Source organism: Mobula hypostoma, chromosome 3 (genome assembly GCF_963921235.1).
Source record: "Mobula hypostoma chromosome 3, sMobHyp1.1, whole genome shotgun sequence".
NCBI classification, from domain to species: Eukaryota; Metazoa; Chordata; class Chondrichthyes; order Myliobatiformes; family Myliobatidae; genus Mobula; species Mobula hypostoma.
This window is the reverse complement of record NC_086099.1, coordinates 58,212,561-58,225,661: the sequence shown is the minus strand read 5'-3', so window position 1 is coordinate 58,225,661 and position 13,101 is coordinate 58,212,561. Positions and strand designations below refer to the sequence as shown.

Sequence of the window (13,101 nt, the reverse complement as noted above, 5' to 3'; positions counted from 1 at the left end):
GATAGTTGCTTTTCCAAAGTAAAATCCTTATAAATCTCTTATATATGTGATGATAATTTAAGCCTCCATTTTGGACTTCCAAAACCTCACCTTCTACCATAATGAAACTTTTGGTCTCTGAACTTCCTTTGTTTTGCTGTGGTAAGATGCTATGCTGAAGGTTTCAATGAGTTGTCCACCAGCACTCCAGAGTCCTTCTGCTGTATGCAACTAACATTGTTCACTCTATACACTCACTGATCATTTCTCATCTAAAATCCCACTGCCATATGTCTGCTGACATCCAGGTTTATAGAATTCAATAAAAACAAAAAACGCTGGAAATACTCAGTGGGTCCACTACAAGTGGGAAGAGAAACAAAATAAACGCTTCAGGTTGAAGACGCCCTGCTTCTCTTCTTACAAATGTAGCCTGACCTGCAGAAGACTACTAGCAGCTACAGTTTTATTTTAGATTTGTGACATTTGAAATTATTGTTGCTGCACAGAGACAAAAAGACAAAACTGTTTGCTGACGTGTTCTACTTAGCGTGCAGAACTAGTACAAAGGAAGTATGAGAAAAGCTGCTGAGAATTTACTGTACACAAAATGCTCAAAAACAGTTATAGGAAGGTAGATGTGAAAGACTATCACTATAAATACGAACTGAAATACTTTTTTATCTTTTAGGTTAATGAAACATCTCTGTGCTTTGAAAAAAAAGGTCCAGTACTTTGCAAATTTAGGGATTCACAGATTTTTTAGATCTCTTTGTTTTGAGGTTCCTGAAATTGTTGCTCTGTAGGAAGGGAAAATTGCCACTTGCTTAGTGAGACTCCAAAGCTGAGTTTATATTGTATGATGTAACCTCTTGCTTGCCCACTGTTAGGTACAAATAGCCTTACTGACCTGTTTGATCTTGTGAGAGATGCGCCGACACCTGAATCCCTCCTCTCCTGGATCGCAGGCTGCTCCTCTGCATCATTGATGAAGTTCCCAGTGCTATCAATAGCATTAGGTGAGGCCCGGCCATTTTCGATATCCAGGTGTATTTGTTTGGGGGAAGAAGGACAAGGAGAAATTGAGTCCATTGCTGAGTCTGAGTCCCCCTCATCAGAGAGTTTTTCTGACCACTGGTTTACTATCCTTTGTAGTCCATTAACATGGTGTAGAATGTCATCCAGTTCTGGGAAAATGTCCTCCTCGTTCCCTAGATCTGCTAGGTCTCCAGTGCTGGAGTAAAGGTGGGATCCCGGTACATTATCATAGATACTGAGACGGCTGCCTTGCGAACTACATGAGTTCCGCCTCCGCCCAAAGTTGGACTCCTTTGAGCTGTCAGTGCTGCTCTCCCTGGTCAAGCTTCTGTGTCTGTGTCCATGAAAACTTCCATGTCGCCAATTCACAGAAGAGCCATCAGTGTGGTAGGTGTTGCTATTTGAAAGTGCTTTAGGAAAGGTGCCTGGCTTGTGATCCTCAGGAATGTAGAAGATAATGTCCTCTTCCATGCTTTTCTGATTCTTTAAATTTTGCTGTCTGATCTCATTAAGCATTGATTGACTGAAAGGATCAAAGCCCTCTAAATACATTCCACTTCGCTTATTGCAGGAGCCGCGGCTGCGAGTTCTGGTGATAGGGCTGGGTGTGCTAACTGCACTACTGGTCTCCGATTGGCTGCTGCTGCTACTGGCTTGTGTAGAATAAGAAACACTCTGATTTTGTGTCATAGAAGCATTGGCATTGTTGCCATTGAGAGTAGATATCTCAATGCAGTTCAGGCGTTTCAATTTTTCCTCATCAATACCTTCTTGGAGCACAGGTCCACTGATGACCAGGCTATTTTTTGAAGAAAGTTTCTTTTTGCTGTGAGAACTTTTAATGCGCAGGCTCTCCATTCTCTTCAAGAAGCTCTTAGCCTTGGATTTTGTGTTCCTTTCAGCTTTTGCACTGAAGGTAAAACTGGAGACATCTGTTGGTGAAGGGAGGTTGCTGAACGAGTCTTCATTTGTAGTAGAGTTCCCTGAGGAAATTACACTTATCTCAGAATTTGTCCGTTTGGCCTCCACATCCTTCTGCAAGTTTGTGCTGCTGCTCCCTGTGCTGCTGGCACTGTGAATCGATGCTACTTCCTGCCGCTCACTTAGATCAGTCAGCACACTTTCATGACTCACTGCGTTCTTCAACAAAACTTCATCACTGGAGATGACATCTGTCACCTCTGCCGGTGGGAAAACATCAAACTCTTCTAACCGTGACCATCGTTTGCTGTCCCTCTGGAAAGTCCATCTGCCACTGATAGCACAAGGCTCATCTTCATCTGAATCTTCACTCTGTAAGAAAGCATAAGCTATTAGCTACCAGCACAGGTGCATGGATAGGAAAGGTTTACTTATTTATTTCAAGGTACAGCACAGAACATGTCCTTTTGGCCCAATGTGTCGCACTGCTCAGCAATCCACCTTTTTAAACCTCGCGTAGTCACAGGACAATTTACAATGAGCAATTAGCCTCCCAACCAGTATGCTTTGCACTGTGGGAGGAAACACACACAGTCACAGGGAGAAAGTATAAGCTCCTTACAGACGATGCTGGAATTGAACTCTGAACACTGACGACAGGGATATGGGTCAAACACAGGAACATGGGACTATATTAGATGGCAATCTCAGATGAGTTGGGTAAAAGGGTCTGTTTTCTTATGTGCACAAATAAGATACACTTCAAATTATAATTACAGACTTAAGGATACATTAATAATTGCAGTGATTTTGTGCAGAGTGATGAATAGTTGCTGAAAAATCAAATAGATCCTCTCCCCTACATTTCTCATGACTGCATCTTGCTTCGGAACACCTAACCTTGGAACTTCCTGTTTGCTACTGTTGCTTCAGAAGACCCATTTAATTCAGAGTGAAATTACAGCAGGTCTCAGAAAACCCCTGTCCCTAAATATCTGTGGAGATGAGACAATGAATAACTGGTTTTCATTAAAAGAAATCTGCATAAAATTGCAGACTTATATTTCTGGACCTGAATGGTGAACTGTGCAACTGCAGATTTCTTGTTTTATGTCGGTATTGTAATTTACGTTTGCATCTGTGATGAGTAAATGAGGTTATTCGCTGGAGCCTATATTATTGATAGGAAACTTAACGTTATTACTTCTAATGTTAGCCATACTTCTGACAAATACTGAAAAGATATTTATTTGTCATCGCTAACGAATGCCAATTGGAGGACATGTATTGGATGCTGTTTCACAAAACAGGCAAGACCTTTCTAATGGGTCTCTTATAAAAGAAGTTTGGATTACAATTCCCTTAATGGTAATGACATACTTACATTCGAGCCTTATCCAATTTTGTCTATTCCGCTTGACTCAGGACTTGTGTTTCTCCGAACTGTGACTAATGAGATGGCGACACAGGGCCATTAAATCTCAACAGTTAGTGCCCTGGGGTCCTCCCCTGTTGCCTTTTTACAGATGACATTGCAAAGCTAACCTGGGGAGTTTCAGATCTGCTCTGTAATTTAACTCTGTGCTTAATTACCATTCTCAGACATCAAGCACCAAAGATTATGAAGTCAGACAATATAAACTGTATGGTGACTTATTAGCATAGTCACCTAATTAAGAATTTATACTTTGCTTAAGTGTTAAAGTAGTCGGTTTTGACAGTTTTCTTTTCAATTTTCGTGATTATTAGTTTACTGATGGAAGACTGAGACCAACACTTACGTTATAGACTAAAAGGGTGCACCCCAGTATGAAAGAACTTCATGTTTGTGTCAGTCACCAATAAATGTCAAAGAGTAACAGTCACTTCAAGAATAAACTGGCAAATGTGTGTATCTTTGGAAAATGAAATAAAATTACTTTCCAATTATTATTTTAGACTAAAAGAGCTATTAACACGTGTTGATGTGTTTCTATACATTCTTGTTAGAATAAATGACCTGGTAATTTTACAAAGTTAATTGATATTATTATTATTATTTGGTATTATATTAAGCACTCATATTCTATTATCACAAAGAATTTACTAAATTAAGCCTCCAATTCACAATGGATTTATTTTCAAGAATCATAGCATTTATTAATCTGTAGGTTTACAAATTATTTGTGAAGTAGTACTGAATATTAAAAAATATCATGGTTCTTAAAGTTTATAGAATATTTTTGACAAATACAGTATGCCCTTATGTTTCTAGGAATTTCTCTAGCTTTTAAATACAGCACTGTGAGTAACACAACCATGCGATTATTCCTTTTGTAAAATTTTCATTGAATACTGAAGGCTTTTATAGTACAAAGTATTTGAGTAATGTCACGTCCAGCAAACAGAACTGCAAGAGCTGCACATTCTTTTTTCTGAGACTATCCTTTATTGATGTGTACATTGCGTAACAAGAAATGAGGACCTTAAATTGAGACAGAGCTTTGATCTCAGATTCTCTATGTACCGAAGCTAGATGGTAGTTGAGATTACACCATGTAGTACACTTGTTTTACAAAACTATATTTACAGAAGCAAATACCTATGTGATCTTTTATCTCCCCCGATCTCAAATCACAGTAGCTAGTTGATGACTAAATACTATAATCTGACAAGAGGCGACAGAGAGGTAAGAGTTTCTAAGCATGGTCCAAGCATACTGATATACATTCCTATTTAAGGCAAGACGGCACCAAAATGAAAGAGCAAGAAATCTCTACCCCTTACTCATGCACAAGTCACAAAGGGTCTGATTCCTTTGGTCCACTGAATGCCAGTATTATTAGCTTGCAATTGAATTAATAGACTGAAGGCAGGAGTAATGCAACTGGAATGTATGGTACAGTAGACTAGTGTCCCAGAAATGGAGGTGAACCATTACAGAGAAAGGGGCACTCACTGGCCGCTTTCAATGGGTTGAGCAGAAGGCAGTCATTTGTGAAAATGTAACACTTTAGAAGAAATTTTTGGAAATACATTTTGGTAAATAAGATTTTGGAGAAACAACTAGGCGATACAAGGAAAGCAAACACTGGAGCATAAACAATAAATCCAGTTCATTCCCCAATTCACCTAATGAGCTAATCCACCAAAATTTCATCCTGGATCCAGTTATAGACTATTCTAACCACGTAGTATATAAATGTAGCTGAAGTTATCATTCTTCTGGTATGCATTAATTTTCTTTAGGTCCCCAATCCATGAGGTAGACCGATAAAACTGATGACTGCCCCCAATCTGCTACACTGCCACTGTAGAGAACTGTTCGGCCTTTGTTCACATGAATTTAAGGGCATAGTTGATGAAATTGATGAGCTCAGCATGGGTGCATGAAGCAACTCCAATGCAGTCACCAATGTAGTGCAGAAAGAGTTGGGGAGCATTATCGGGGAAGGCTTGGAATGTGGACTGTTCCGTGTAGCCAAAAAAAAGTGGGCCTAGATGGGACCCATGTAGGTGCCCATGGTACACCTTTGAGTTTAGAGGAAGTGTAAGGAGCTAAAAGAGAAACGGTTGATTGACCACTCTGGGTGCCCTCTTAACTCTTTTCCTCACCTGCCTACCACTTTTCTTTGGTGTCCCTCCTCATTTCCTTTCTCCCAGGGGTGACTCTCCTCTCCTATCAGATTCCTTCTTCTCCAGCCCTTTACTTTTTCTACCTAACACCTCCCAGCTCCTTGTTTTATCCCCCATTCCCACCTACCTGGTTTCACCTATCACCTTATAGTTTGTAATCTTTCTCCTCCCCCACCGTCTTATTCTGGTTTCTTACCCCTTCCTTTCCAGTCACGATGAAGGGTCTCAGCCCAAAATATTGACTGTCTATTCATTTCCATAGATACTGCCTGACCTGCTGAGTTCCTCCAGCAGTTTGGATGTGTTGATTCTTGTAAGGCCTAACATTTCTAGAGCATCCTTTTAGGAAGCATTTCATACAAGATTAAACTTACCCTTTTTCTCTGTGGGCTTATTTCAAGTTTCATCACAGCACATTTGTTAAGGGTGTTCAATCGTCTAAAAAGAAGGAAAAGTAGATGGATTATTGATGAGCCGAACCAAGTGACAAATCTTCCCCCAGCCTCCCCTCAGACATTCCCTGCGCCATGAATATGCACTACCAGTTTCTTGTATAGCCTATCTACATCAAAATGTGTGTGTGTGAAAGGCTCCAATTAGCATCCTTTATCCCCAATGGATAATCACAAAGCTGTAAGGAAAGAAGAAGAGTAAGGAAAATGCACAAACCAGACTGCAGCACAGCTCTCACACATTCCCTTGGTAACTCTGTGGAATGTGTACATACTTATTTTTGAAAGAAATGAAATCTCAATTTCATTTAGAAACAATGCTTTGTTAAAGTACATTAGAATACAGATCATCTATCTCCAAAAACAATGTTGATGATATTACCAAAATACTTAGCAAACTATCATCTTTAGAATCATGAAATATAATACATGTTTCTTCTCTTTTGCAAGCATTGAGATTGTGAATCACACCACGGTTTTCGGCTCTAGTACACTTCTTCCTGCCAATTCAAGACTACAGAACTCCTAACTTAATCCCCCTCTCAAGTTCTCCCCAAATAACATTCATATATTTTTAAAGCAAGCCGGGTGACGTGCAAGAATTCCTTCCTGACTGAACTTAGCTTGTCTATTAACCCCTTATCTTTTGATGGTATTTTACACTATGGTTGTTAGCCTTTTGTCTAGCTTTGTGAGTGAACACTGTACCTGTTAGCTGATCCACTCGTGTAAATCCATATCTTTGTACTGTTCTTGCACAAGGCTCCCTTTCCATTGTACCACATCCCCAAGCCCTTTCAAGTTTTCGAAGTGAATGAATTAGAAACTAACTGCATCCAGATGTACAGGCCTGTTGTAGATCATCTCACTTTCAAGTGGCTCCAATTGCATTCTGTCGGCTTCCATATATGATTTGTAGCCACGTTACTCTTTTTTTAGATGAGTTCCTATTTCAGGTGAGGAGCAGAGTATCAAATGCTCCTTGCCACTGTGAAAATTTAAGCATTTTATGTTCATTTTTTACGCAGTAAAAACTAGAAATAATTCCTCTTTGCTGACTTGTGCTGAAAGTCTCCTTGTTCTGAGCAATCACACTCCCTTGGAGGCCTGGTTGCTTTGATGTGGGGAATAAAAGTATGAACAATCTGCCGAAAAAGAATGCCTTTGATAATCATTTTGTCGAGCACTGACGTCTGTACAAGCCTCCTGACAGCTGCAACAGATAAGCCAAGTAAGTAGCTGTAGTGATGGAGGCGGCAGCTTGTAAGGTAAACAAACAGACGGTGCTGTTCCAATGTGGCAAGTTCTCCTTAGAGTCAGGTAAGCAACAATACACATTGAGTTATTCCCTTATCAACGGCATCATTTTCTCTTAGAAAATGTTACAATGTATCCAAGTGTTTCATCTTTGTGATCTGTCTGGCTAATCTTTTGACAGAACCATTAAATCAAGAGAAAAACTCAACGTTTCTGCTGCACTTCAACATTAAAACAAAAGGATCTCACCAATATCTGATTGGAGACACGAGAGTATGAGCGTAAGTAGTAGCCACATTTTTGATAAAAATCTCCTATCACAGACATTAGTTATTTAGGTTTCACCACAGAATCCTGGAGAGACACCATTTTGCCCCTATAACTTGGGAAAGGTTAATAAACTGATCGGCCTTTAGCCATATCTTGTGTTTCTTACTATAGAATGGCTCTAGTAACATCTGCTGCTACTGCTCTCAGTTAATGGTTCCATACAATCACCAGAGATCAACAATCCTTTTAGTTCTGGCTAGAGATGAAGAGAATAGCGTAAGTATCAACATTAGCTGATATAAAGCAGAATGGAGTCGTTGAGAGGCGGGGGGAGGGAGGGAAAGGTGCTGTGGTAGAGATTAAATGTTAGATTTCAGTTATCAGGAAGCAGCCTGTTGCACACCAGACTGGTGGAATGGATGGGATGGATGCCTACCTGCAAAGAGATTCAATTGCATCTCGATCCAGGAAATCGTGGTCCCTCTTCACTGAAGAAATATCAATAGGAAACAGCAAATCTGTGGTGCAGTCAAGACAGATACTTGCATTACAGAATAGTTCAAGCCAATCAGACTCAGGTTTCTTTAATGAAACAAAATTGCCTTTTTTTCTGAATTCTACAAAATGGAAAAAACAACTTTACACTACCTTCCTATAAAACTTGAACAGAATATCTTCATTTCAATGATTATGAGATCAGATTAGCTTTATTTGCCACGTATAGCGAAACATACAGAGAAGTGGTTGTTTGTGTCAAATCAAGCCAGTGGAGATTGGTCTGGGCAGCCCACAAGTATTGCCACACTCCTGCACCAAAAAATCATGTCCACAATGCACTAACTATAATTTTATGTCTTTGGAATTTGGGAGGAAACCAGAGCACCCGGAGGAAAGCCACGCGGTCATGGGGAGAACGTACAAACTCTTTGCAGGCAGTGGTGGGAATTGAACCCTGAACAACGATCACTGGTGCTGTATTAGCGTTACACTAACTGCTATCCTACAGTGAGCTCTACCAATGAGGCATTTAAGTGAAGATTCAACTAAAAACGACTTAAAGGTAAGGAATTAACTGAGAGATAAGGCAAGATGCAGAGTTTAAGGAAGCAATTTTGTTAAAGTTATCCATTGATACAAACATGCTTTAGACTTAAGCTTACAATTCTTTAGCATTTCTGGCCCTTCTGTTTCATGACAATTTCACTGAAATGCCAGACCACAGTTACCAGATATATTGGATTCAGTTTCACAGATTATCTGGGTGAATTTTGAATTCAACATCAGTCTGCTTGTGCAGTAGCATGAATGAAATTCTATCATATACTGTTGATCAAACCAGCACTCCAATGTTGCATGCTATTGTCCCAGTGTGGTGTGAGAAGCAGTGCTTGTTAAATGCACAATAAATCGCAGTGGTATTTTCTTGCTTATTCTTATTATGGGACCTTTTTTTGGTCATGTGAGATTGCTTCAAAGTTCAGTACTTCGATAGAAAGACTGAACTCTAACAACAGACTGAGCAAGAACATGCAAGATTAACAAAAATAAGGATTTTTGCAAAGTGGAATATTTTAAACCACCAAAACTAACCTAACTATTTTTTTTATAATGAGTGCATTATCTTTCAGAATCATTCAGATGTTTGCTTCATATGTGCATGAAGAAAGCTTCCTTGGACAATCCCCTGAGTAACGATAACCACAGGAATTTACTGGTGCCTGCAATTTCTGTAGTTGTCTTGTTTCTCTAGCCACCAGCAGAGGAATTCTTTATACCACCTGTAAACAAATAGGCTTCCTTCACATAATCAATCAATAATTTCTTAATTCCCCAATTGAAAACGTGTATGAAAATTTTCTCCTCATCCTCACCAAAACACATAATTGACTTTATTTTTTCTAAAGCCAAGTGTCTGATCACAAGTTGGGAAACTATACATCTACATTGCATCCTAACTGACAAGATTCCTGGAAAGTCACACTGCCCATCCTTACTTCTTCCAGTTGTGAAGTTCTGGAAGAAAAATCCCTTCACTGACCAAGCCAGAGGGAAATGGCCAGCTCAAATATGTGCTTGGAGTTCTAAGACAGCAGAGAGTAGACCAGGTTGGACATTTTCCTGACCAAATCGTTGACACCATTTGACAAAGCATTCTTCTGCTGGAATTGTGCAACAGATGGTAGGGAAGAACCTCCTTCCATCACCCTTGCATGACAGTTGTGGCCTCAGATCTATAGAAAGATGTGCTTGAAAGTGCAGCAGGGATGAAGAAGGTCACCAAGATTTCTGTTGTGATAATCTCAGGTTAAAGCTATGGAGTGGTCTTTGTCCCTTGGTAACACAGGGCTCGCATGGAAGATTTGCCAGGGAGCTTACTGTATCTAGTGCTGGAAGAGGCCCTGTGGTTCAAGGAAGAGAAAACCTGCGGATGCTGGAAAACCAAGCAACACACACAAACTGCTGGAGGAACTCAGCAGACTAGGCGGCATCTATGGAAAAGAGTAAATCGTCGATATTTCTGGCTGAGACCCTTCATCAGGACTGGAGAAAAAATAAGATGAGAAGTCAGAGTAAGAAGGTGGGGGAGGGGAGGAAGAAGCACAAGGCTACAGGTGAGAGGTGAAACTGGGAGAAGGGGAGGGGTGAAGTAAAGAGCTGGAAAGTTGATTGATGAAAGAGATAAAGGGCCGGAGAAGGGGGAATCTGTTAGGAGAGGGTCGAAGACCATGGAAAAAAGGGGAGAAGAGCACCAGAGGGAGATGTTGGACAATTACCAGAAATTTGACAAATCGATGTTCATGCCTTTAAGTTGGAGGCTACCCAGATGGAATATAAGGTGCTGTTCCTCCAACTTGAGCGTGGCGTCATCATGACAGTAGAGGAGGCCATTGGCTGACATGGGAAGTAGAATTGAAATGGGTGTCCACCTGGAAATCCCACTTTTTCTGGTGGATGGAGCAGAGATGCTCAGTGAAGTGGTCTCCCAATCTATGTTGGGTCTCACTGATATACATTGGGCCACACCGGGAGCACTGGAAGCAGCAGATGACCCCAACAGACTCACAGATGAAGTGTTGCCTCACCTGGAAGGACTGTTTGGGGCCCTGAATGGTAGTGAGGGAGGGCAGATATGGCACTTGTTCTGCTTGCAAGGATGTGCCAGGAGGGAGATCAGTGAGGAGGGACAAATGGGTAAGGGAGTCACGTAGGGAGTGATCCCTGTGGAAAGCAGAAAGTGGGGGAAGGGAAAGATGTGTTTGGTGGTGGGATCCCATTGGAGATGGCCGAAGTTACAGAGAGTTATGTACTGAACGCGGAGGTTAGTGGGGTGGTAGGTGAGGCCCTGTGATATATCTGGTCATTTAGCAGAGGACACTCTTGTGACTCTATGTCACCAATAAGCGCATTCCAAGATCCAGGAGTTCATGCCAGTGGGTGCACTCAAGCAACATGCAAAGGAGAAGAAGACTGCATATAGCAACACTGCCAGCTAGGGAAATGAGAAAGCTTAGCTGTATGGTGAAAGGCAGCCCACTATAAGTATCAAAATCTGCGGATGCTGGAAACCTGAAAAAAAGGCAGAAAATATGGAAGCAGTAGGTGGATCAGGCAGAGTCAATGAACAGGTAACGTTTCAGGTTTATGACCCTTATTAAGAAGCACAGATGCTGCCTGAACAATTGAGTATTGTCAGGATTTGTTGTGTTTATTCTATATGTTAACCCCCCACCTTACCAGACCTCCTTTGCATGTAGTGAGGGAATAGAACTTTGTAGTGTGTTACGTGAAAAATGGAATTAAATTGCTTCTTGTGCGATAGTAAAGACAGGAATACAAAAATATATTGCTTAATAAAATGCATAAATATCTTCCGATGTATCTTTCAAGAATTAAAATTCAGTAATAAAAAATTATCATAAGTGTCCCACCTAATCTTTGCTTAAGTCCATCTTTCCTTTGGTTGTTCAAAAATATACTTTACAAGCACAAGGCTTTATTGAAGTCATGATTAAAAATCTATCTTTACGACTTTGAACATCTGGTATTAAATAACATTCGAGGCAATCTTTAAAAAACGTACTCTGAACTTTAAAGCTTTCCCCAGGGAACAAAGTAATTGCTATCAACATGGAGGGATAGTTTTGATATGGCATGAATTATAATGAAAGATCCATGTTTATTGTAACATGAGATACTTTGTATCTTTAAGGCATAAATTTAGAAGTTACCACATGACTCAAAAGGAATTCTTTCCTATGGTAGTTTAATCCAACAGTGTACGTTAGCTTCAATAACTTTGCCTCACCTTCGTACAGCTGTGCATATTGTGGGAAACCTGCTGCCCGTAACCAATCACAGGCCTCCTTGGCCTCGCTCTCTAAAAGGAAAAACAAATTCAAGGTCTCATGTTTAGTCCATTAGTATTTATTACCAATAACAACTTGCATTTATATTTTAGTAAAATGTCAAATAATTTCACAACACATTTTTAATGTAAAACATTTGCATCAAGAATACAATCAAAGGTCATTAACATTAAATCTTTAAGGAAAATTTTAAAGGAGAGAGAGAGAGGAGGAGCAGGTTATGGAAAGACTGCTGGGATTTAAGGCCTGAGGATTTGAAGATATGGCTATCAAAATTGATACAGTTAAATTAGAGAGATATAAGATGCCAGGTTTGGAGCAGTGAGTTGATTTTGGAAGGCGTTGGGAGTTAGATAAATGAGGAGCATAATGATTATAAACAGAGTTGTAAACAGGGAACACAAGTTTCAAATCAATTTATGGCAGGACTGGAGGGCTTTTATGTTGAAAAACTCAATATGCAATATGTGTATTTCATTATAAACAGTATTAATTCAGCCCTATCAATTCTTGAGTATCTGACTGAAGGCAAAATTAACAATGATTGCCCGCTTTCTTTGGAAGTAGAAAGGCAAAAGAAAATGCCTAGAGGTATTCGGTTTGCAATATTGGTGATCAAATTCTAGAATTAAGTTAAGAACACAAGAGATTCTGCAGATGCTGGAAATCCTGAGCAACACACAAAAAATTCTGGAGGAACTCAGCAAGTCAGGCAGCGTATATGGAAGGGAATAAACAGTCGATGCTTTGGGCTGAGAACTTCCATCAAAATGAAGTTAATCTGCTTCGGACAGTGGCTTGCTCTGAACATGCTTATTTACACTGAATTTCAGTTTTGCCTCCTTCAGTAACATTGTTGAGCCTCAGTCCAATAGTTGTGATTTAACTTGACCATAAATTTGAATGGATAACCTAAACTGACACTTTAACGTAGTATTGAAGAAGCCTTTCAAATATGTTGCAAAACTAAGTCCCTGACTACACAAACAAGTAGACACAAAGCAAATATTTTAAAATCAACACAACTTTACTTGGTTTTCTGTATACTTGGGTTATTCATTCAATTGATGCAGTTGAGATCTTGCTGTGAGAAAAACTGATTGTAATGTCCATCCACTTAACAGTGACTGCTCTGTATTTGTAGGGAGGTTCTCGCAATATGATAAACTCTACACAGGATTTTCCCCCTTCTATATTGGTAA

General features: G+C 40.0%; 1 protein-coding gene across 6 annotated transcripts in view; it reads right to left on the bottom strand.

Moving 5' to 3' along the window:
• The window catches only part of dlc1 (DLC1 Rho GTPase activating protein), a 528,943-nt gene that overhangs the window by 22,996 nt on the left and 492,846 nt on the right, over positions 1 to 13,101 (bottom strand). For 5 of the 6 annotated variants that reach the window (XM_063043062.1, XM_063043063.1, XM_063043061.1 and 2 more), the window contains 4 exons: positions 11,839 to 11,910; positions 7,969 to 8,050; positions 5,928 to 5,991; positions 890 to 2,310 (listed from right to left, as the gene is read on the bottom strand). In XM_063043062.1, the coding sequence (XP_062899132.1) occupies positions 890 to 2,310; positions 5,928 to 5,991; positions 7,969 to 8,050; positions 11,839 to 11,910 (1,639 nt within the window). Of the gene's footprint in view, positions 1 to 889; positions 2,311 to 5,927; positions 5,992 to 7,968; positions 8,051 to 11,838; positions 11,911 to 13,101 lie in introns of those variants that run through there. The other variant, XM_063043066.1, reaches the window with a different exon arrangement.